The 22,869-nt window shown below is 35.0% G+C and overlaps 1 protein-coding gene and 1 long non-coding RNA gene across 2 annotated transcripts; both read right to left on the bottom strand.

The window, feature by feature from the left end:
• Positions 1–12,853: 12,853 nt before the first annotated feature.
• LOC126706594 (probable flavin-containing monooxygenase 1) lies at positions 12,854–17,761 on the bottom strand. Its single transcript, XM_050406130.1, has 5 exons — positions 17,274–17,761; positions 16,276–16,516; positions 13,971–14,149; positions 13,509–13,858; positions 12,854–13,346 (listed from the first exon to the last, which is right to left on the bottom strand). Exons 1-5 carry the CDS (start codon positions 17,712–17,714, stop codon positions 13,013–13,015), a joined length of 1,545 nt encoding a protein of 514 aa, XP_050262087.1. The 5' UTR covers positions 17,715–17,761; the 3' UTR covers positions 12,854–13,012.
• A 2,310-nt stretch (positions 17,762–20,071) lies between these two features.
• LOC126706597 (uncharacterized) lies at positions 20,072–22,780 on the bottom strand. The gene is made up of 3 exons (XR_007648661.1): positions 22,411–22,780; positions 22,230–22,286; positions 20,072–20,334 (listed from the first exon to the last, which is right to left on the bottom strand). It is a non-coding gene; the product is annotated as an uncharacterized LOC126706597 (long non-coding RNA).
• Positions 22,781–22,869: the final 89 nt, after the last annotated feature.

The following is a 22,869-nucleotide window of genomic DNA, read 5'->3' as shown; positions in this document are numbered from 1 at the left end:
TCTTTTTCCTTTTTTTTTTTTTCCTTTTTTGTATTGATAACTGACTGCTGATTAGGATAGGCCCTGGGTTCCTTGGGTCAGCCCTAAGTTCACCTCTTCTAGTTTTTCTTTGGTAGGATTTATGCCTTCCTTTCCATATCCGTAAGTTTCTCCAGGACCTTCATAAGCAGTATATTAACCTTCCTCTTTCTGTCTTTTTCTGTCCAAGGGATCTCTCAAACCATGGGTATTGCTTCTTTCTTCTGGGATAGGAGCCCCCCAGGATCCTAGAGATGGGAGCCCCCTGGGATCCTAACAATGAGATATTCTTCAGTTGGAGCTGATTTACCATAAAGTATATTTTCCACAAAGTTTACTTTGTGCTGGATGAAATAACTAAGATTGGCAGCGATTTTTGTGGGCTTCCCATTCAATCCCTCTTTCACGTACTAGTGATACATTGAGAGGATTAGACAATAGTTGTGATGTCATGGTTGGCCTTTAGAGCTAGTTGTAGGTGTCCTCCAGTGGTCTCTGTATCTCCTCCAAATCTTGTTATTTCCATAGGTGAGCCCAATTATTGAGCTGCAAGAAATGATAGATGCACTAGTTGTTGAGCTTTCAATAATGTTGATTTTGCTGCTGACTTGCAATATAGTGTTTCTATTGATTTTCTTCAAAATATATTTAAGGTCCACTACATAATAGGCTTTAGCCCCAAGACATGAGGTGGTTGTTGAATCATGCTTGATCCACCTTCTCTTGATGCTATTATGGAACTTCTATCCATTTTTCAAATGCCTCCATTTTTTTTTATAACCATTTTACTTTGCTGGATTCATGGAAATACTTCGCCTTTGCTGGAACCAACGATCTTTTAGGCTTTGCTGAAATTGAGGGTGTACTTAGCCTTGCTGGAATTAAGGATCTCCTCAGCTTTGTTGGGATCAAGGATCTTCCAGGCTTTATTTTCCTGGAGTCAAGGATTTCTTAGACTTTGCTGGAATTAAGGATGTACTCAGCCTTACTGGAATAAAGGATCTCCTCAGCTTTATTGGGATCAAGGATCTCCTCAGCTTTGTTAGGATCAAGGATCTCCCAGGCTTTGCTTTCTTGGAGTCAAGGATCTCATAGACTTTGCTGGAATTAAGGATGTACTCAGCCTTGCTGGAATTAAGGATCTCCTCAGCTTTGTTGGGATCAAGGATCTCCCAGGCTTTACTTTCCTGGAGTCAAGGATCTCTTAGACTTTGCTGGAATTAAGGATGTACTCAGTCTTACTGGAATAAATGATCTCCTCAGCTTTGTTGGGATCAAGGATCTCCTCAGCTTTGGTGGGATCAAGGATCTCCCAGGCTTTGTTTTCCTGGAGTCAAGGATCTCCTAGACTTTGCTGGAATTAAGGATGTACTCAGCCTTGCTGGAATAAAGGATCTCCTCAGATTTGTTGAGACCAAGGATTTCTTAGGCTTTGCTGGGATCAAGGATCTCCAAGGCTTTGCTGGGATCATGGAACTACTCCATTTTGCTAAACTCGTGGGTGGAGCCAAGGAACTTGTCCATTTTGTTAACCTGTGCCATATGATATTATTATCAAGTTGCTGCAAAATTATTTAGCCCCACAACGTGAGGAAATTGCTTTGCTATGTAATTTACATTTCATCAAATCTCATTGATCCAATTACTTCTCTTTCTTCTTTTTCTTTTTAAACAAATGAAACAATATCATGAATTTTTTTTTTAAAAAGAAAAAAATACATTAGCCCCCAAATGTGGGAGCCATTTCTCTATTATGTAGCTTATACAATCTTCATTTCATCAATCTCTATTTTTTTTTTAGTAATGAGGCAATATTTTGATTGTTAAAATATTATTACATGACCCCTCTTACCCCCTTTTTGTAAAGAGTAGAATCCTCATGAGAAACAAGATTTTGCTTCTTCTAGCTGAGTTCAATATTTATTTTCAACTTTTTGGTTGTACTCTATAGGTTGGCTGTACTCTCAAAACACCTTTAATATTAGTTAAGTTTTTATGAAACCAGTGAGTTGCCTTTGGAGAGACCAATGGTACAAAGTAGTTTCACACCACCAATACCTCATTTAACAAGCATCTTCAAGTTTTGGACTTCAAAGTTTAGGACTAAACTAATTGCATAAATGCTAATCAAACTAGCCAGCTTTCTTCTCATCACTCCTTCCTACCCTTTCTATTGCTTAGGGTGTGGAGTCATCAACAGCCAATCCCATGCCATGTTCAAAACATTGTGATCTTTTGATCAATGTCAAAACCATTTAGCAACATGGTCTCAACCACCAATAAGCTGAAATAAAACAAAATTGCAGTACCCCACCTCCAACACAAGGTTGAAGAAAAAGTTGAGCTGAGCTAAGGGCATTGCTACTAGAGATTCCAAGTCCTTGTGGAGCAAAGGAATTATCCAAGCCAAAATAATTTTTAAAGCATGAAAAATTATTTATTTATTTATTTATTATTTTTCAAAACTAATTAATTCAGCTGGGCAGTTATCTTTTATGAATATCTTTAAAATGAGGTCCATTTAGTTGGAGGATGAGTATGACAACCAAACTTATCTGTGATTCTATATTGTGTAGAACAAGTGTCTACTTCTATTGCTAAACAATACAATGCTTTTGCTTTCATGCAACAATGATAGCTATCCATTTGAAAACCATAGATTTCAGTCCATTATGTTCAAAATATGAAATGGAGAAAATAATGATGCATAAAACTTATCTTGTGTTGGGAAGTTCCCCAAAATTCCATATAGAGTCCCTCGGTAGAACATTTGTTGGAGGAACCTGCACTTTTGGGATCTTGATGTTGAATGCACTAAGAGGAACTTTCCTTCCTCTAGGTGTTTCCTAGCTTTGGAGCCATGCTTGTGAAGGGACTACTTTTTCCCAGTCCCCAGTGAAGTCGCCAAAATGTGAGAGTGCTTTTTTTCTTTAGCACACAGGCCCAAGGATCCTGGGCCAAATAGTTGTAATTTGGTGGACTGGGCTTGGTTCACCGCAGCTAAATGGGGGCTGATTACGAACCAAGTTGTGCGCAAGTCACATAAATCTCCTCAAGGCAAAAATGCGATTCCTCCTAAGCAATAAAATACCATTATAAGTGTTTTAGTATCATAAAATGACCCTTTACTCTTACAAAATAAGTAAAATAGATGTTCATAATATTCACAATGAGAAAGAGATTGAAATAGAATATTTAAGGCTTATCTTTTATCGTATAAACATTTTAAAGAATTCCTTCACTTAGTACCCCGGGCGTACTGTCGTGGGATCTCGGGGCGTATTAGACCTGTAAGAATCCAGAATCTCTGGTTCTCTGCACTATACAATCTTTCTCCATGCTTGTTATGCAATGGAGTGTTGTCCTTTCCTTTTACCTCTATAGGTCTTACACAAGAACAACTATACAATGCACATATCTTCAAATAATTGTTAGTTTCTTAGATTAGGATATATATATATATATATATATATTAATACATATACATATATGTAAATGAATTTCATGAGAATGATTCAGCCACGAGGATCCTGGCCCCAATTCTCACAGACTTAGTGCTTTTGCACAAGACTTGTGGGATTTGGAACTCAAGTCTGAGTGCCTTTGCTTGGGCAAAGGACTCAGCTTTACAAGCAAGAATATATGTATTGAGTAGCAAGAAGCAGTAAAGGAAGATAATATAATAAAGAAATATGCAAAGTAATTGTTAAAAATCCTCAAATCAATATGAGATATTTCATTATTTTTCTTAATTGTGGATTACAAATGTGCTCACTAAGACATGATACAAGGTTCAAATAAGCTCAAAAATTACAGACTTTGATGGCTATCCAAGCCTCTAAGACTTGCAAAGTTTGAATCCAAGTATGTGCTATAGTGGCTGTTTCTGGGATACCGGGAGACGTTCCTTTGTTTTTCTTAAATTTTACAGAGTTCTAATGGCTCTGTTATGATATTCTTCTTATTGAAAATCCTCCTCCTTTCAACATGGGTTTTCTCTTCCTTTTATAATGTGTTTTCTAGGGCTCCGTGGTACTAGTGATTTCTCTCTTTTGCCCCTCAGAGCTCGTGCTGTGACAATTGCACAGGGGCTGGTCTCTTCCCTTTTTTCTCATATTTTTCATCTTTTAGTGCTGTTTCTCTAAAAGTCACTTGCTGACTTTCCATTTCGGGGCGTCCTTGGCAACTAGCCTTCAATCTCTCTTCTTTCAAGGTTTCTCATTTTTCAGACTCAACTGTCGGTTGTCTTTCCTTACTGTCATTATTCCCAAATAGTTGGAATCTTTTACTGCTGGGTTGAAAGTTCCCTTCCAGTCGCTTCTACTTATGGTTTTCTCATTCTTGGTTCCTTGTGGTACAACTCCTTTGGTCATGAATGTTTGTTTTATACTTTCTGATTCTTTGCTGCAATACCGGGTAGTTGAGAAGGACATATCTGTTCTTCATTTCTTGTATTTCATGGTACCTCTCTTGAGCTGTCTCAATCCCACAATAGCTGTGCTGCATTACCTGAGGATCCCGGGCCTCTGGCAGCCTCTGGATATCCCGGCCCAGTTCTTTCACTGGATTTTGCTGGACTTTTTAATGGCCTTTTAGCTGGAAATCTGAACATAAATAGGGCCTTAATGTTGATTCTTCTTGTTGCTTGAATTGGGCCTTCTTTACTTTTCATGAAATGGGCTTTCTTGTGAAATTTTGGCCTTCAACACATATCAAAACATCATAGAATGCATTAAATCGTGGTGGTATTTGAATGTTAGATTAGATCACAATGAATTTCAATGTTCATGTTGTTATGGTTTCTTCTGCTCCATTAGATAAAGAATTGAAGAGTTTAGTTTTTGAAGATTTGTGAATCCAAATGCTTATATTCTAGAATGAGAATATAATCTTATTTAATCTAAATCTTGAAATAAAAACATATGAAATAACTTTGTTCATGCGTCATCTCATAAAATTCCAGCATGTTTGTTTGATTTTGCATCACGTGAAATTAGGGGCAGAACCATTTGAAGACCAAGGGGGCTAACCGCTAATGGCTATGTAGGTTGATTTGGCGGGGACTCTTAAGTTGGAAAAGGTAGGATTTAGGTTTCATTTTCATACAACGTCGATTAGGGGTTTTGTGCATACCTTAGATCAATGTACAGTGATCTTTATATAGGGCATGTAGTGCATAATTTTGAAGAAAATAAAACCTCAACTGGAGAGTGATTCTCAAGGAATACAACTTCGAGAACTAATTTGGTGATTCTTTGAATCTTTTTCCAAAATAGTTGCTCAAGTCAATTTGGCCTCATCATTCCTTCATGTTTGATCCAAGACACCACTAAGCCAAAAAGAAGAGCATGGCCGAGGTCGTTTATGACATGTCATTAGTTTTTTTTTTTTTTTTTTTTGATAGGAAGACTGCATAAACTTTATTAACAATGGAAAACAACTAATACATCATAGAGAAGAGCTTGTTCAATAAAACAAAGATTCTCTTCAACCTCAACAGAGAAATCAGCAATGACAAGGGCATGTTTTGCTAGTAAATGAGCAGAACTACAGTCTTGCCTACAAACATGAGATATTTACACATGACAAAACTCATGTGAAGCAGCCAATGAGCTATACACCAGAGCAGCAATAGCAGATGGAGGGGGCGATAATTCCTTCATAGCATTTGCCAATATCAACGAATCACCTTCAAGGACAAAATCCTGGATAAGCAAATCTTTAGCAAGCTGTAATCCAATCCCGAAGGCCTTTCTTCAGCCTCAATGGCACCAAGGGGTGCCATTATCTTCTTGCTACTAGCTCCAACCAAACTGCCTTCATCCCGGATTAGTATCCCCACCCCTACCATTAATCCATGTCTTCAATGATTCTAACCAAAACAAATCACTCTCACCTACAATTAGAAAAAGAAAACCACTCCCCATCAGTATAGAAATTTAATTTCAAATTTTAAATTAAACATAACTTCCACAATCCTAATCACTTTTGGTATGATTCTTATCCTCAAATTCAAAATTTAACTAAACATAACTTCCAAAATCCTAATCCCTTTTTATATGTCTCTTATTCTGAGATTATTATGTTAATACTGATGAATTGCTGCTCTTGGATATGAGGCTTATACTTGCAATCTCGCTGGGAAAATCCTCACTAATGCCGAGAAGAAGAGCATGGCCAAGGTCGTTCATGACACGTCATTAGTTTGTCCTTCATTGTTAATGTGACATCAATAATATTCATTGACACACCACCTTATAAGATTTTTATAATAAAATTATTAGCACCTAAAATTTCCTTGCAAAAAAAAAAAAAAAAAACCAACGGTATAACTTTCCATGCTACATTAATACGTGGTTTGACCAAAAGGGTATAAGGTAGGAAGGCTTTGATGGGAAAAAAATCCTAATCTCCTCTATGTCTATGTGTGAATTAAAATTAATGACTACCAAGCAATAGCAATATTATGGAAACAAAAAAAATTCCAGCAAGCACCACATAAACACAATCACACAAGAACACCAAATCTTACGTGGAAAACCCTCTAGTGTAGAGGGAAAAACCACGGGGCAGCTCCAAAAAATATCCACTATAAAATAGAAATTACAACTATCAAGTTTATGCTAAACTTGTGTTCACAATAAATTGGATATACAACAAATATATCTCAAGGAGTAAATACAATCTCACCACAAAGCCAGTAGCAAAATCTTCCTCTGAATACTCCAACTCTCCATGGTTGTAGTACTCAAAAACTCCATGAGAACTCCACCAATTTATCTTCCTTGTGTGTAACTTGAGCAAAGAAAAATGTCTCCTTTTTCTTTTTCACTCTCTCACACTCTCACTGTGTTTCTCTCTATTTTTCGGACTGCACCTCCAGCTGAAGCTCTCTCTTTTTGTGTTTTGGTCTCTTTGGAACTCACATACAATGGCCAAGAAAGGCTCTCAATTTTCAGCTTTGCTCACAAGGCCGAATGCCTTTGTTTTCCTTCTTTTCTTCTTTTGTCAGTTTCAGCGTGTCTCACACGCCTAAGTCACTGCCCAAGAAAATGGCATGCTGACTTTTGGAACACTTCTCATTAAGAGAAGTTAGACCTCTCCATGTTTTGGTCACTTCTCAATAAATGGAAAGCTGAATTTGAAGACTCTTGGAACCAAGCTCATAAATGAGCTTTGACAAGGCATGGCAAGCAAGTGGGCTGGACCCACACGGTAAGGCACCCAACAGGCTTGACAACGAGGACTACGCATCCGGACCCAGTTGCCAGACCTGGGTTGTAATTCGTGGTGTAACGAACAAGACCAACTTTGGCTAGGCTATCGTATTCGTATGTGAGTAAAGCCAATGTGAAACCTCTACCAAGAGACTCATCAAAAAAAACCTCTACCAAGAGAAATAAAGGGTCGAAAATAGGAAAGGTAGGGTTCATAGCCAAAGAGTTGGGCTGAGGCTTCTTTCTGTTGGGATAAATCCCGTAATTAAATTAAATATAACCTAAGCAATAAATTAAGAAAATAGAAATCTACAAAAGCGATAAAAAAATCAACTAACAAGAATACCAAGAAATTACATGAAAAACTCTCCAGTGTAGAGGGAAAAACCACAAGGCAAATCTAATCAATCCACTATAATAAAATAGAGATTATAACACTCAAGCTATACCCAAAACCTGAGTTCACAGTAAATTGGTAAAATACAAGAATATCTTTAGGAACAAATACAACCTCACCACAAAATCCGGTAGTAAGATCTTCCACTATGAATACTTCAACTCTTTGTGATTGTAGCATCCAAATAATCGTTCCAGAGAAAACCCCCAATTTATTTTCCTTGTCTGTCTCGAGCAAAAAAAAAAATCACCTTTTATTTTTTCCCTCAGTGCCGCACAAAACACTAATCTCTTTCTTTCAGTCAGCTTCAAAACTGTGTTTTACTTTTCAGTCTCTCTAAATCTCTCTTTGCATCATGAAACCACATGCACAAGCTTTATATAAAAGCTTTCAAGCCACCTGACACTCCGAAGCTACGATAGTTCAGATGGATTTCATATAGGAATGGCAACGGGTTAAGTTCAGGTCGGGTTTCTTTATGCCCGAACCCGACCCGATTGCCCCACCATGAAACTCGAACTCGCATAAACAGGTTTTTTTTAACATCCAAACCCGCGGGCTCTGTTAGCCACATCAGTGCCTTTTCTAAAGGCCTTAATCCATGGCCATACAATCTTTAAAAAAAAAAGGAGTTTCTCTTTCAAACACAAATTCACAGGATCACAAACATAAACTCACAGATTTGAGAGAGGACATGAATCCAAAAAAAAAAATGAACCCAAAAATAATATTGGAGAACTCGGTCCACCAAGTCTCTATCTCCGATCTTGGACTCCTACTCGGCCTCTCTCTATCTCAGACCACCAAGATCTTCAATGATCAGTTGTGGTTTCAGCCATCAATCCGACATCTAGGCCGAAGCTCAAGCCTGACCTCAACATGACCAAGAGCTCCTTCGATCATCACCAAAGGGCTTCTCTACCTGTGACAGCCTAAACCTCTCATATCTCTCTTTAATCTAACCTCCGTGCTTCTCCTAGGCAAAATAGTAACCACCACGTGATGAGAGTGAAGGTGAGGGCGGGTCAGTGAGTGAATGAGAGTGAGGGTGAGGGTGATTGGGTGAGACCGTGTGGGGTGGCTTGAGAAAAAATGAGACTAAGAGTTGAGGTGAGAGCACTGAGAGGCGGCTTGAGCTATAAGAGACAAGACTGATATTGGGTCGAGTCGGGTCAGGTTTCCTGTGACCCGAAACTCGACCCAATAGGAATCTGGTTTGACTGCCTAAAACCCGACTCGACCCGAAAAATCGGGTCTGAAATCGGGTTGGTTTTTCGGGTCTCGGGTCAGGTCTCAAGTTTTTTTTTTTTTTTTTTTTAATAAGCCGGTTTTCCGAGTCTCGGGTTGGGTTCTTTTTTTTTTTTTTTTTCCTCTGCTGCTTGTTTTCCATGAACCTTTATACTAAATGTTACTATATTCTTTTTTGCAATAATAATCTCTCATTAAAAATAAAAAATCCAATATCAAATCATTTATAAAAAAAATCATACTATTTAACTATTTGAATCTGCTATTAACAGTAGAAAATAAAAGCTAAAATCTCCTTAGCAAGCCACATTTATGACTATTAAATGAATATACACAATAAAAACACAAAATCAACAATATCTTCACTGAACCATCAAAGGAGCAAGTGAAAACACACCCATCATGTTCATTGATGAGTTTTTCTTCATGGTTGTATGCTAGGCAAGAAATAATAGTGTTAAGTCAAATCCTCAATAGTTCCCAGTATTCTCTCATATGCAACTTTCAGCAAAACCAGCAATATCACTCCCTCCAAAGAAAGAACTAGTCATCCTTGTTTTCACTATTTATAAGATCCAATACCCAACAAAATAAGATCCAATACCTCAATCCAATCACAGTAGTTATCACTAAACACAGAATCAAATGAAACCCCAAGTGGGCTTTAAACTTCGACAACCAAAATTCTTCATGGGTTCCAACAATAGACACACAGAATCAAATGAAACACACCTAAGACATAGACTAAACCAAAAATTAAAAATAAAAACACAAACACAACTGGGTTTGTTAGAAATTTCCACACAAATATCCCAGAAACGAACCAATCAAACAAACCCACATCAAATTTCCCAAACTAAAAATCAAAAAAAGCCAAATTTTGAAAATAAAACCTAAAAACAAAAAGTGGGTATTGGAAAACAAATCTTGATAGGCGCTTGAAGGTCCAACAGGTTAGGCTGTTGCAAGAAAATCTCTCTGGAAGTGCCACAGTGTTGTTGGATCTCAGACTCGGAGAGTTGGACCTGCTTGCCTGGTCGACCTCGGACTTCCAGAAGCCGATTGATGATGTCGTCCAAAACTGGTTGCTCCATTTAACCACAGTTTGGTCAGACATAGAATAACAAAATAAAACAAAACAAAATCAGAGGGACTTCGTATTTTTTTTATATATAAAGCAAAATAGTGAAACCCAAAGAAAGGCAGAAGAGCTCTTTAGTTAAAAACCTGAAAAAAAAAAAAAATCGAAATGGGTCCTAAAAAAAAAAACAATTCAAGCCAAACTCATATCAACAAACGCAAGAAAATCAAACCCAAACAGGATATTCACATAGAAAAAAACCCCAAAATCCGAAAGTATTAAAAACCCAACTATATTAACAAGAAACAGAGATAACAAGAAATAGGTTTAGCTATTTATTCTATGACTTACACAGAGACAAATGGAGCAAATAGCTTGAAACTGGCTTTTAAGGATGAGGTTTAAGCCTTTGAGGAATAAAGAGAGAGCTGAGAGAGGCGGAGACTGAAGAGAGACCAACGTAGGGTTTTTTTTTCAAAAACACAAAAATCGGGTTCAGACTTTGGGTATTTATATGACCCGAAACCAACCCAATACCGACTCAAACTCGACAATAACCCGAAAATAAGACCTGAAACCTGACTCGAATATTCTCAGACTCGCCCAAAACCTATTGGTTAGGGTTGGGTCGGTTTTCGGGTGGCTCGAGTCAAGTGCTCAGTCCTAATAAGAGAGACATCAAAGAAATGAAAATAGGGTTAGGGTTTGATATAAGTGACATATATATATATATATATAGGTATTTTAGTAATTTTACTTTAAGTTTAAACAGGTTGGGTCGGGTCCGGGTTCAGGACAAATTTTTACCAAAACCTGGACCTACTTCGGGTTTTTTTTTTAACCCAAACTCGGCCCTATTCTTTACAGGGTCGGGCCGGGCTGGGTATCCACGGGTCGGGCATAAATTGCCATCCATTTTCATATTTTGAAACTTCAAAAGTTGGACAAACTTTTATATAAAATTCAATCATCATATAACTTAAAAGAATAAACGATTTTGTCAATGTTCTGAATTGGAACTTACTATGAGTTAATGTCAAAGCCAAGAGATCCATCCACACACATTTGGCCATACTCAATAACCCCACTTTTCAAGCCCAAACAGAATCATCAAGCTTTACTCTCAAAAGAAAACCCTGTCATCAAGCTTTACATTTCTTATTAGTGTTAGGGATTTACTAACATATGCCCTTAAGGCATACATTAGTAAATCATGAAAAAGTAATTAACTGTTTTGACAGGTTTTTTAATACTACACGCAATGATCATAGTTTTACGGGAATAGCCGGATAGATTCACATAGACATTGTCGTCACACAATCAAAGAAAGCCTTTAGGTTATGCAGGCACAAACAAAGAACTATTATTCATACTCTGACAGGCTTGTGCTTTCAGGGATTCCAAGAGAAATTTTAGAAAGCAGGAGCTCAGGTTGTTGGGATTGGGAGTAATGATCCATCATCTCACAAGTCACAAGGTAGTACAGAAACTTTGCAATATAGGATAGCTTTATATTTAACACTAGAGGATTTTTTTTTTTTTTTTTTTTTTGGGGGTACATGCGAAGAATATTGTGTTACAACTTAAAAACATGTTTTGGACAGCTCCAAGTATAGGCTCCTTTAATCTAGTTGTACATTTCCCAAGTAACTCCAATTAATTATAACTCTTTTCTGTTGTGACATGGTAGCTCTGTATTTGGTTTTAGTCGTCTTGCCCCCGAATTATTTGTATGCTTTATGCAACGTCCTCTAACTTATTAGGCATGTAATGGATAAGCTAGCAATAGGCGGAATGGACACTAACTACCTCTAGTTATGTTGCGATATTGTATAAATTATCAATTCTTTTTTCAAAATGTAATTTCGTTATTAATCTTGTAGAAGCTAGTTCATTTTTTTAATGGATGTAATCTTTTAGATCATAGATACTTATAAAATTGCCTAATTAAGTATGTGTTTGGATAGCACTGAAACGTGCGTTGTGTTTTGTGAGTTGCGTTTTCTCTCTTCTTTTTTTTGTCAGCTGCATTAGGGGACAGCGGCTACTGGCTACTGTTCATGAACAGTAGCAGCACTTTTCTTACTTTTTTGTCCCTTTATCACATCAGTGGGTCCCATGCACTATTCACGGGACCCACAAATATCACTTTTCAACAACTTTTTCATTAAAAATAGGTCTCACGACACTATTCACACATTTAAAAATTATTTTGTTACAGTGTTTTCAGTTTCAGTTTTCAGTTTCAACAAAAATAAACTCAATCCAAATAGACCCTAAGCTTTTGCAATTTCAAGACTAATCTTTTTGAAAAGATACCTGATCCTCCTACCTATAATAATTACCCATAAGTTTTTATGATTTAAAAAAAAAATTATTTTACAATTCAATAGTTCTAATAAGTGGGAGAGGGGGATTCTAACCATGATTCTCCTTGTAAAGGATGTTGGGAAGATCATAATTTGGCTTATTATAACTACTCTAAAAGAAGCTCGCATGATTCGATGTCAAATGCTATAAAAATTTTTTGAGTATCTTTCTGATTACCAATTGATTTTGAGATAAAGCGGCATTGCTCATGCTCCAACAAGTCAAACCATACATAAATAAAAATTTTCACTATCAAGCAACAAAATAAATAAAATGCAAGTCAAACCACACATGACAACATGACCTGATTGATTATTGGTGCCAAGAGGTGTACCCCCTATAGAGATATTAAATGCTTTTGGAAGGTCCTTTAAGTGGTCCTTGTTCAGTATTGCTCTTATACTCTGGTTTTACCTCTCCAATTTTCTGAACAATGTAAGTAGAAATTTTTTGTTTTTTTTTTTTTTTTGGGTAGATCAAAGAAATATTGTTTATTCAAACATAGAAACCTCCTTTACATGCTACAATTTTTTTTTTTTATAATACATATATATTATGTTTAATTAGTTTCCCCTTTTATGGTTATAAACTATAGATTATTCTACAATAGAAAGGAGAAACCTCTTAGCAAGTAATGAAGGACAATAATTTGCTATATTATCGCCGCTTCCTTTATTCCTCTCATATATAGTCTTGACTACCATAGGGGCTAAATGCTTCTGAAATCCAATTCTTCTTCCTCCAAGAATTCCATCCCATCTCTTCACATATTTCATCACTGTGGTTAATGCTGAAGGTAGAAATGCAGTGCCTCTTGTAGAACCTGGTTGTCTTCTTGGAGACTGCCATTTCTTTTGTTGTCTGTTCAATCATCTTCTCAACACTAGGGAGCTTGAATTTCTCATCTACCAGACGAGCTAGCCATATGGAACGCAGCTCCGACGTATGAAGGTTTGTAACACTCTCAAGGTAACCCACAAATGCCATGTTCGGAACTAATGGATGGATTGTGCCCCTGCAATTAAAAAGAAGATAATTGCATCATTATTAAAAGGTCATATCTAGTGCATAAAACTTTTACATTTGCGGGGTTTGGAAGAGCATATTGAAGTATATTTTGACAATGTTACAGTTTAGAAGCAATGATTACAATTTTAGGAGTAGAATTGTTAATTACCTATACAAGGGCATGATACCCGAAGGATATTCTAACAAAGTACGGAAAGGCTCTGGTAAGATAGCTTTGAGCTTTTTCTTCCCATCGTAACCAGTTGCAAGAACAACAACATCAGCCTCCAGTTTGGTGTCATCATCAAATTCAATTCCTTCCTTTGAGAACCACCAATTTGATGCTCTTTTAAAGAGAATCTTTCCCTTATCAGCCTCGGAGAAGAAATTCTCTGGCATGATAGCCATCTGACAAGATGCATAGTCTTCTTCAAAAGGGTGGTCTGGTTTTAATCCATACTTCTGCAGAGGAAGTTTCCACAGCAAATAGGACTCGATCATTTTTGAAGCTCCTCGCCTCTGTCATAGATCATTATATAAAACAACTTATTAACATTGGCACTCTACTCATCAACCAGACTAAAAGTTAATTTTTAAGTGCATACAGTAAAAATTAATATTGATCAATTACCATTGGAGATAAAAGAAGGCAAAGAAGAGTTCTGAGAAAGCTTTGGTTAGGCTTTTCATGGAGGAACTGAGAGGATCTTGTTGAGTAAAACATGTAAAATGGCAAACCCCAAATCCAGTAATGGGGAACTGTCCAGTGCAAAGTCCTTACCACCATGGTGCAAGGTTGTCCTTCTGGTCCTGCAAAACATCAAAATATTGATCATCTCATAATGCAATCTAAATAGCCAATCCACTAAGAAATTATCCAAATTTCCTTGAAATAAAAAAAGAATATATGAATTGTTCTCCTAAAGGGATTGACAAAGGTTTAGCTTTTCTCGGAATTTGTAGAGAGTTTTCCATCATTTTAATGGGAAAATACTAAAATTACTATCAAGCTTTACAGTTTTTAACACTTATATAATAAATTTATAATTCTCTTAATATCACTATTTTTTAGCAAATACAAAGGAATGACATATGGCATTTCAATTTTACAATTTTTTTTTTTACACAACATTTGTCACAATTTGTTAAAGTGGCTGTGAGTAGTAGACAATAATTTTTACATGGATCCATAACTTTTTATCCCTTACTCATAGTCATAGTTTAAAAACCAAACCAAACCAGTTGGTAGAGCCGATTCAACTAGGAATTGGGTACCAATTCGATCCAATAAAACTATCCAAAACTGGTCACAAACCAAATATTAGGTGCAAAAACGATTCATTGAACGGTTCAATTTTTAAAACCATACTCGTGGTTGGTCATATCAAAATTGTGACATAATAGTTGTCCTAAACCTTTCTAAAAACAAAATGAGGTGGAAAAAGTCAAGAAGTTCAAATCCTCCACCCTAACATTTGAATTATTTAAAAAAAGAAAAAGAAAAAGAAATTTTCTTCGTACTTTTTAATTTTGAAAGTAAAACAGGAACAAAAGTTATTTTCTTGCACATTTAATGCATCTCAAAATTTCCATTGAAAAATTGTTGACATCAATTAAAGGGAACATATCGGTGTCAAGAATTTTCCAAGACTGGCCCAATACGGAGCAGACATATCATAATCATATAATGACACCCGTTGCTTCAGTGGGCGTTGTTGAAAGTTGAAACTTAGTCTTTTCTTTTGCTCATAATGTACAGAAGATGTGCGGAATTCTAATGCATGTGTTTTGGAATCGTCTAAAATGTACAAACGTGTAAAGTCAACAAGTCAAATGCGTCTTGATTGTGTGAAACCCAAACCATGCAAATTCCAACAACATAACGTGAAAAATAAGAAATAATTAAATTGCACTACATTCACTATTGTCTTTTGGACCAAATTGATTCTATGTTTCAATTAAAGAGCAAAAAGTCTACTGAAACAAGAGGTAATTGGCGAGCAGAAGTCCCTAAACAATCAACTTTATCCAAAATGGGTAATTGCAAGTTACGGAAACAAAGGGAAAACGACAAACTTGATGCACTTAGGAGCATATTTATTCAATCTTTTATTTATATATATATATATATATATATATATATATATGAGTCTAATTTGTAATGATGAATTATAAAATTCATATTTTACACTATCCAATAAGAGATTATCACATCAATTTTTTACTTAAAACTCAATACATCTTACTGCACATAATAATATCTCAATAAACTCATAATTAAGTTGTATTTTCAAATAAGTATTAAAATTTATTGAGTATGGTTATGTCTATTCTCTAATATGTAATGTGATGACGTGATAATTTGAAATTGGAGGTGTAAGACTTAGATTTTACATTACGTCCTTATAGGATATTACTTATTACTTCATTAAAAATTGACTCCACTTTTGACTTCATCTTCTACGTACACTTTGTCTGTAAAAAATTCACAACTCCTGCAGTATGGATTCCTAATAATTCAACTCTTCACTTTATCTTCCACACTTGTGGAAAATGTGAGAATTTTGATACAAAGACTAACAGAGTTTGAAAATCATAAATTACTAGCCGCTATTAGCTGTATAACCCATCAACCATCCCATTGATTGTGCTTGTTAGAAATAAACTATACTACCTATAAAAAAATAATTAAAAAAAAAAACAAATTAAGCTAATAATAAGAAAAAAAAATTTTGATAGGTCACTTAACAAGGTGATGACAATTGAATTGGAGCATGATGACTACACATCACTGAACTTGTTTCTTTCTTTAGGATAGGGATCCAACAATATTTTGTGAGCGAAATAAATGAATGAATTCAATATTATAAGATGTATAAAACCTTTATATATATATATATATATAGAGAGAGAGAGAGAGAGAGAGATCTTTATACCTTGGTTCTCCTCTGCGCACTCGAGTGCTAAATCAATAGCTGATTTCTTGAAACCAATGACTGCAACCTTCTTCCCCTTAAGTAGTTGTGAAGTCTCTTCCTTTTGAAGTTTGCAGTAATCAATGGTATGCAAGACCTGACCCTGAAATATTTCAGGGCCTTTGTTTCGTGGAAATTCTGGGATTTTAGGTACATCTCCATATTTTCCAATGCAAACCACAAGAAACTCGAAGGCATACCACTGAAATGAATCGAATAAATTTACACAAGTCAATAATAATAATCTAGTCACCAAAATACTAGGTAGATGTAAAGATAATACTAACGATCGTATATACATAGACGTTTGACCTTAATTTCTAGGTAATATACTTATAGGAAGTTTCATTATAAGATTCCTCGTATTGCCAACTATACAATCGGTGGACCAAAGGATCACACAAAAATTATATATTTATAGCCTACCCATGTGTGTTTGATTTATTTTGGTTCATTTTAAACTTTGATTACTCAAAAAAAAAAAAAAAAGATTTTTGACAAGCAAAGATTGCTAAAGCATAAAGTTGAACGCTCATATTGAAACAAAAGAGATTTTTGACAAACAAAAATTGCTAAATCATAAAGTTAAACGCTCATATTGAACCAAATGATTTTTACTCATTATCAACAAATTATATATCCCGCTTGTCGCAAAATATATAAGACTTTGAAGGTTGACATAGGCCAAACTACAGGTGTCAAATTTTTTTTTGGAGGCCAGCTAGGATTTATATATATATATATATAAAGAAAAAAAAAAAAGAGAGAGAGATTAGAAACTAGGAAAGAAGGGAGTATGTAGGTTCTAAATAGATAGGAAAATACGGAGTAAATGAAAGGAAATACACAAAGAAAGAAATAAGAAAATCATGTTCTTTTTCCTTTGGAACCCTAGCTAGTAAAACCCTCGTAGCCATATATTTTTTATTAGTTAAAGAAAAAAAAAAAAGGGTAACGACCTCAATGGTATTTGAATGGTTGCTTTGCACAGCAACCTCCCAAACAGGGTGTCCAGGCAATATAGTAGGATAGTCCCCAGGTTTCCCAGTGAGATCAGTGGCTTCCCTATCACCAAAAAACCTAATCTCCACCACTTTTGAGTTGAACCTCACAAACTTGAGGACATCAAAGTGGTTAGCATAAGATGTTAAGTATTCCAATATCTCAGTATAAGATGGAAAACTTGTGCTATCCCTATCAGGCCAAGGGAAATCAGAAAACTCATAATCACAACGAAGGGACTGAAGCTTTGTGGAACTATAAGAACAATGCCTCCAGACCCCACCAATAGAGTCAGAGGCTTCAAAGACTAAAGGGTTGTGGTGGGCTAGTTGTTTAGCGGCTGCTAAGCCACTAACACCAGCTCCTATTATGCCAATTTTTGAGGAAACAGGAGCCATTTTTGATGTGATGAGAGCTGAGAGTTATAGGGTTGAAACTTGAAATGTGTTTGGTTTATGATAGTATGGAATAATGGGAAGGCTTTGCTTGGTATTTATAGCGATTTTGCATTAGTGGCCACGCTGAGAGCACGTGTTACGAAAAAGGAAGGTTGGTGAAGGGCCAAATGTGACTATTACCGAACCAAAAATAATAATAAGAATAATAATATTGGTCTAAAGCTGAAATTGATTAGTGAGGAAAGGGAAATTTCGTCCATTCCCTGGTTTCCTTAGGTGGTACATGGTAATTATATGGTGGAATTTCTCAGTAACTTCTTTTTCTTCTTTTTCTTGGTAAATACAAGTCTTTAAAGACTAAGCAGATAAAAATATAGTTAGGAGGACACCACCTCTCGCAATGAAGCAAAAAATCGGCAAGGAGACTATGAAAAATAACAAGATCCTAGTCAATGGCCTTTAGGAATTTTTTTCTAGGAAACTTCATATTTTAACAAGAAAAACACACGCAAATATATAAAGTCTTATAATTTCCTTCTACGATCTTATTTTAAAATCATTGTATGATAGTATCATTATCAATTCTGCAAGCTACATGTCTTTCAAAATTTTAGTTCAATAAAAATTTTCTTGGACTTTTCCTTTTTATTTGTAAGGGTCTAATATATTATTAAGGATACCAAAGTTTAAGGAAAACGTTTGACTGCAAATTTAATTGTATTCTAAGGCTACAACTTTCACTAAACAAATTAAAATGATTATATATTTTTAAAATCTAACCGTTAAATTGTATGTTCTTTATGTTTTTAAAACACATGTCAAATTTTATTCTAATCGGATGTTATTTATTATACGATCTATAAACCTATTTTTTATATATAATTTTAAACTATAAAAACTCAAAATTTAAATATTTGATTGATAATATAATTTTTATTCTTTAATTTTATTGAAATTTTGTAAGCATAAAGGATATAAGTAGGACATGTAATTCAATAGTGGATTTGTCAAAATTCACATCCAATAAAAAAATATTAAGTGAAATTATAGTCTTCGTCTACAACCAATAAGTTTGTTGCTAGACTTTGTCCAAAGTTTAATTATGTTGAACCTAAAGAAATTTAGGGTGATCAGAAATTTCTTTTAAAGGTAAAAAAGTCATTAATTTTTAAAATTTATATATAATAATTATTTTTTGTCCAAATCAAGTGGTCATGTGACCACCTTAGCTTCAACGTGGAGTCGCCTTTGATCCTGGCTTAGATCTGATCATTTTCTAGCCATTGCATTTGTACATTAATTTTCCTCGAGGAAGCAGTGCTTAAGCATTACGTGTAGTATTTGGCTGAGGAGATTTCCGCAATTCATAACAAAAGTTGTATGCTGTAAATTACTAAAATGAGAGCCAGCAACCCAATCAAAAAGTGTGTAGCATCAATCTCAATTTCTGCCGCTAATAAATTTAGATTAATACTCATTGCTAGACCATCTCTCAAATTTTTTTTCTAATAAATATGAAAGAATTTTAAGTTATACATAACGTGTGCTATAGACAGTTATCCTTTATTATATATTAATGCATTTATATTTTATGGTAACAGTAAAGATCACATTCACATTCCTTATTCAATGATAGAAATCTTTATTCATTAAAAAAATTGACTGAAGACTTAATGAGGAAAAGTAGCTAAAACCCTTTTTTTCATAGTCTAGCTAGTTATGTGCATATTAATTTGTACAACAGTTGACTGATGGATTTGCTTTTCATATTTAGGGTGAGTTTGGTTCAGCTTTTTGAAAAAGTGCATAATGAAAAAGTGGAGTTTTGTTAAAAGTGCATAATGAAAAAGTGGAGTTTCAAAAAGCTGAGTGTTTGGTAAAAACTGTTAAAAAGTGCATAATGAAAAAGCTGAGTGTTTGGCTAGCACTTATAAAAGTGGCTTTTTGAGGGGTAAAATGACCAAAAATGACAATGTATATATAAGGGAATTTATTTCAAACTTTTTTTTTTTTTTTTTTTTTTTGTGGATGTGAGTTTATTTCATACTTATTAAATCATCTATTTCATATACTTACTAAACAATAATAATAATAATAATAATAATAATAATAATAAATATATATTATTGGTATTATTTTAATAATGTTTGGGCAATTTTTCTTTTTTAGTGTCATAATTATTTGTTATTACTATTAATGACTTCTTATTAATATTAATTAAATCTAAATAATTTTTATCATCATGAAGCACAAAATCAAAATGTAAAAAGATGATAAAATATACACCAATAATCCAAGTTTAAATTGTACTACCTAAAAATGTAAAAACATATAAAATACATATCAATAATCCAAGTTTAAATTGTACAACACAAAAATGTAAAAAAGATGATAGAAGATGATTAAATTGATCCCTATCATAGTTTTGACCGGTCTCATCACAAAATTTGGTCACTAGATTGGTCCAACCTTTGGTACTAAAGGCAGCACCTCTTGATCTATTCCCGATTTGAATCTGTTCCACACAAAGGTTACAAAAAGTAGTTGTTCAGCTTGAATCATTATCCCATAATGCTCTAGCCTTTTTTGCCTCGGGATTGGAAGTGGTGTTTTTACCCATCTATAAAGTTAACCAGTGAGGTTGAAGCATATTAGCAAAACCATATCAAGCAAACAAAAAAATTAATCATTATTAAACTTTGTCTCTACAATCCTAACCAACTAAGGTATGTCTTAAAGCAACAGAGTTTACACCTGCAAAATTTGTCTCTTTCTCTATCTATATCCTCCCCCCACCACCACCACACTCACGCATGCACAAAAAGGTATGTCTTAAAGCAAAGTTGTAGGGGCACAAAAAATTTGTGCAGCAAGTTTCTTCACCTATATTGCAAGCAAATTTCTAAAAACCATATGCTAACCATACACATATATTTGAACAATGCATACAATATAAATTATCTAATCTAATGTCAAGTCTCTATGACCGCTAGGCCAAGGAACATTTATATTTTTGTTTCATCATAAAATGGGTTTTGGGCAGCATCAAGCAATAATCCAACACAGGGAATGAGCAGATCACACAAGGCCTGTTAGGCTCTTTGCATGGTTAGTGTATGACACTAAAGAAGATAATTTTCTTAAATCAAACTTGTATAACTTCCTTAATTAATTAACTCAGTGTAACTCATTAACAAGTTAAAAATATTTTGAAAATTAATGAACTAATCATGAATATAAAATTTGCATTCAGTCTTAAGGTCAAGCTCATCTTGAACTCAATAATAAAGTGAATAACCAAACTTAATCAAGCACCTTTATACTCATCTAGATTAGGCATGCCTACAAACCTAGTACCAAAAACAAAAAAACAACTTGCAAAGCACTTCTCACATCCAGCTCGGCAAAGCCCATGTTCACAAGTTTTTGCACCTGCTGTTCATTAACATGCCACTGTTGAAGAAAAATTACAAGTTACAAATGCATCGACCCAATTAAAAAGAAAATTACAGATAAAAGTATAAACAAGTGTGACACTAAAAGTAAAATTCCATACTGTAGACAAGACCCTTTCACATGTGAAGATTGTAACAGATATGCAAGTATATGACTGCTCTATCGAGGTTCCTCATCAGATCACAAGCCTATATGGCTTTGCTCTGACGATGAACAAGCATGATTCTACAGACCAAAACGGCCCTCCGATTCAAAGCAATGTGGCTTAAAGATGAAGGTTGTGAGGGTACTCAGTACGGGATGCAAGAATCACTGGTCCTCCAATGGACAAGGGTTCCCAAAAAAGTCAATCTCAACTGAAATATTGGAGTAAAAGGTACTTTGGGAATGCTAGGCAAGCTCTGATAAAAAGAGAAAGAAGCAGTCGAATCTATAGCTGAGCAGCAAGTATTTTCACTGCCATGGCACCCAGAGAAACAAGAGGAATTTTATATGATGGTTAATTACTTCATCTATGCCATCCTAACCTCAAAAGACAACAAGTAACTTAGCTTAAGCTTCAAAAGGATGATTATATAAGGGTCAAGTGTCAACTATGATTCAACTATTCTAGCAGATTACAATGTTGAGAAATAAAGGTGTAACAACGAAAATTATAGTTATAAAAATAATTGCAATTTTTTTTCTTTTCTAGATTAAGAATAGAACAAAACGCAAAGCTTAATTGGATTGAACTTTTTGGATTCAAGATTTAAGAAATAAAAACATTATTACAGATAGTATAAACACTGAATCCGTTCTCCAAGGCTTAAACTTAAACAATACCCATTAATCTATTTCTGGGTTGCCGAGAAAACAAAAAAACTAATTCCAATCAACTAAAATTCCAATCAACAAAAACAATACCCATTAATCTATTTCTGGGTTGCGAGAAAACAAATCAAAGAGAGCTAAAGCTGAAGAAAACAAAAGCATGCAAGATCTGAAAATTTTTTTCCCACACTCGGTAAAAAAAAAAAAAAAAAAAAAAAAAAAAAAAGCTTCTGAATTAGTTGGTACCTGGTGGTTTTTGGTAGCAGATCAGTGTTACTCAGTGTTTTGGTAGCAAATCTCTACCTTCAAAACGTATTTCTTAGATCAGATTAGACAGAGATAAAATTAAAAAAAAAAAAAACCAAGATCAGAATCGCGTTGAAGAAGACGAAGAAAGAAAGAAGAAGAAGAAGAGGAAGAAGCTTACCACGGAGCAGAGCGCAGAAATACAAGCGAGGCTGGGAGGCGTGGGGGTGAGGGCGTCCGGAGTGAAGAGCAGAGAGATGAGATGGGTGAGTGTGAGAGAACTGATAAGTTTGTGTGAGTTTGCGTGAGATATTAGGGGCATTTTCGTAAATGAAACGTCCAACGGTAATAATGTCCAAAACGCCAGCAGCGCGTTTTGATTTATGGACCTCAGAGGTCCATAAATTCAGCGCGTTTCGGACTTGCATTTTGCCTGAACCCAAAACGCAACTTTTTTTAAAAAGTTGCGTTTTGGACTCAGCCAAACACATTTTCTTGTCCACTTTTTAATTTATGCGCGTTTTGGGCTTCAAAAAGTCCAAACAAACGCACACTTATTGCTTAGAAAGTAATAATAACAAAAGAACAAGAACAACGACAACCAAAGTAATACCAACAACAACATCGAGACTCGTAAGTT

Source organism: Quercus robur, chromosome 11 (genome assembly GCF_932294415.1).
Source record: "Quercus robur chromosome 11, dhQueRobu3.1, whole genome shotgun sequence".
NCBI classification, from domain to species: domain Eukaryota; kingdom Viridiplantae; phylum Streptophyta; class Magnoliopsida; order Fagales; family Fagaceae; genus Quercus; species Quercus robur.
This window is presented reverse-complemented; position numbering and strand designations above follow the sequence as displayed.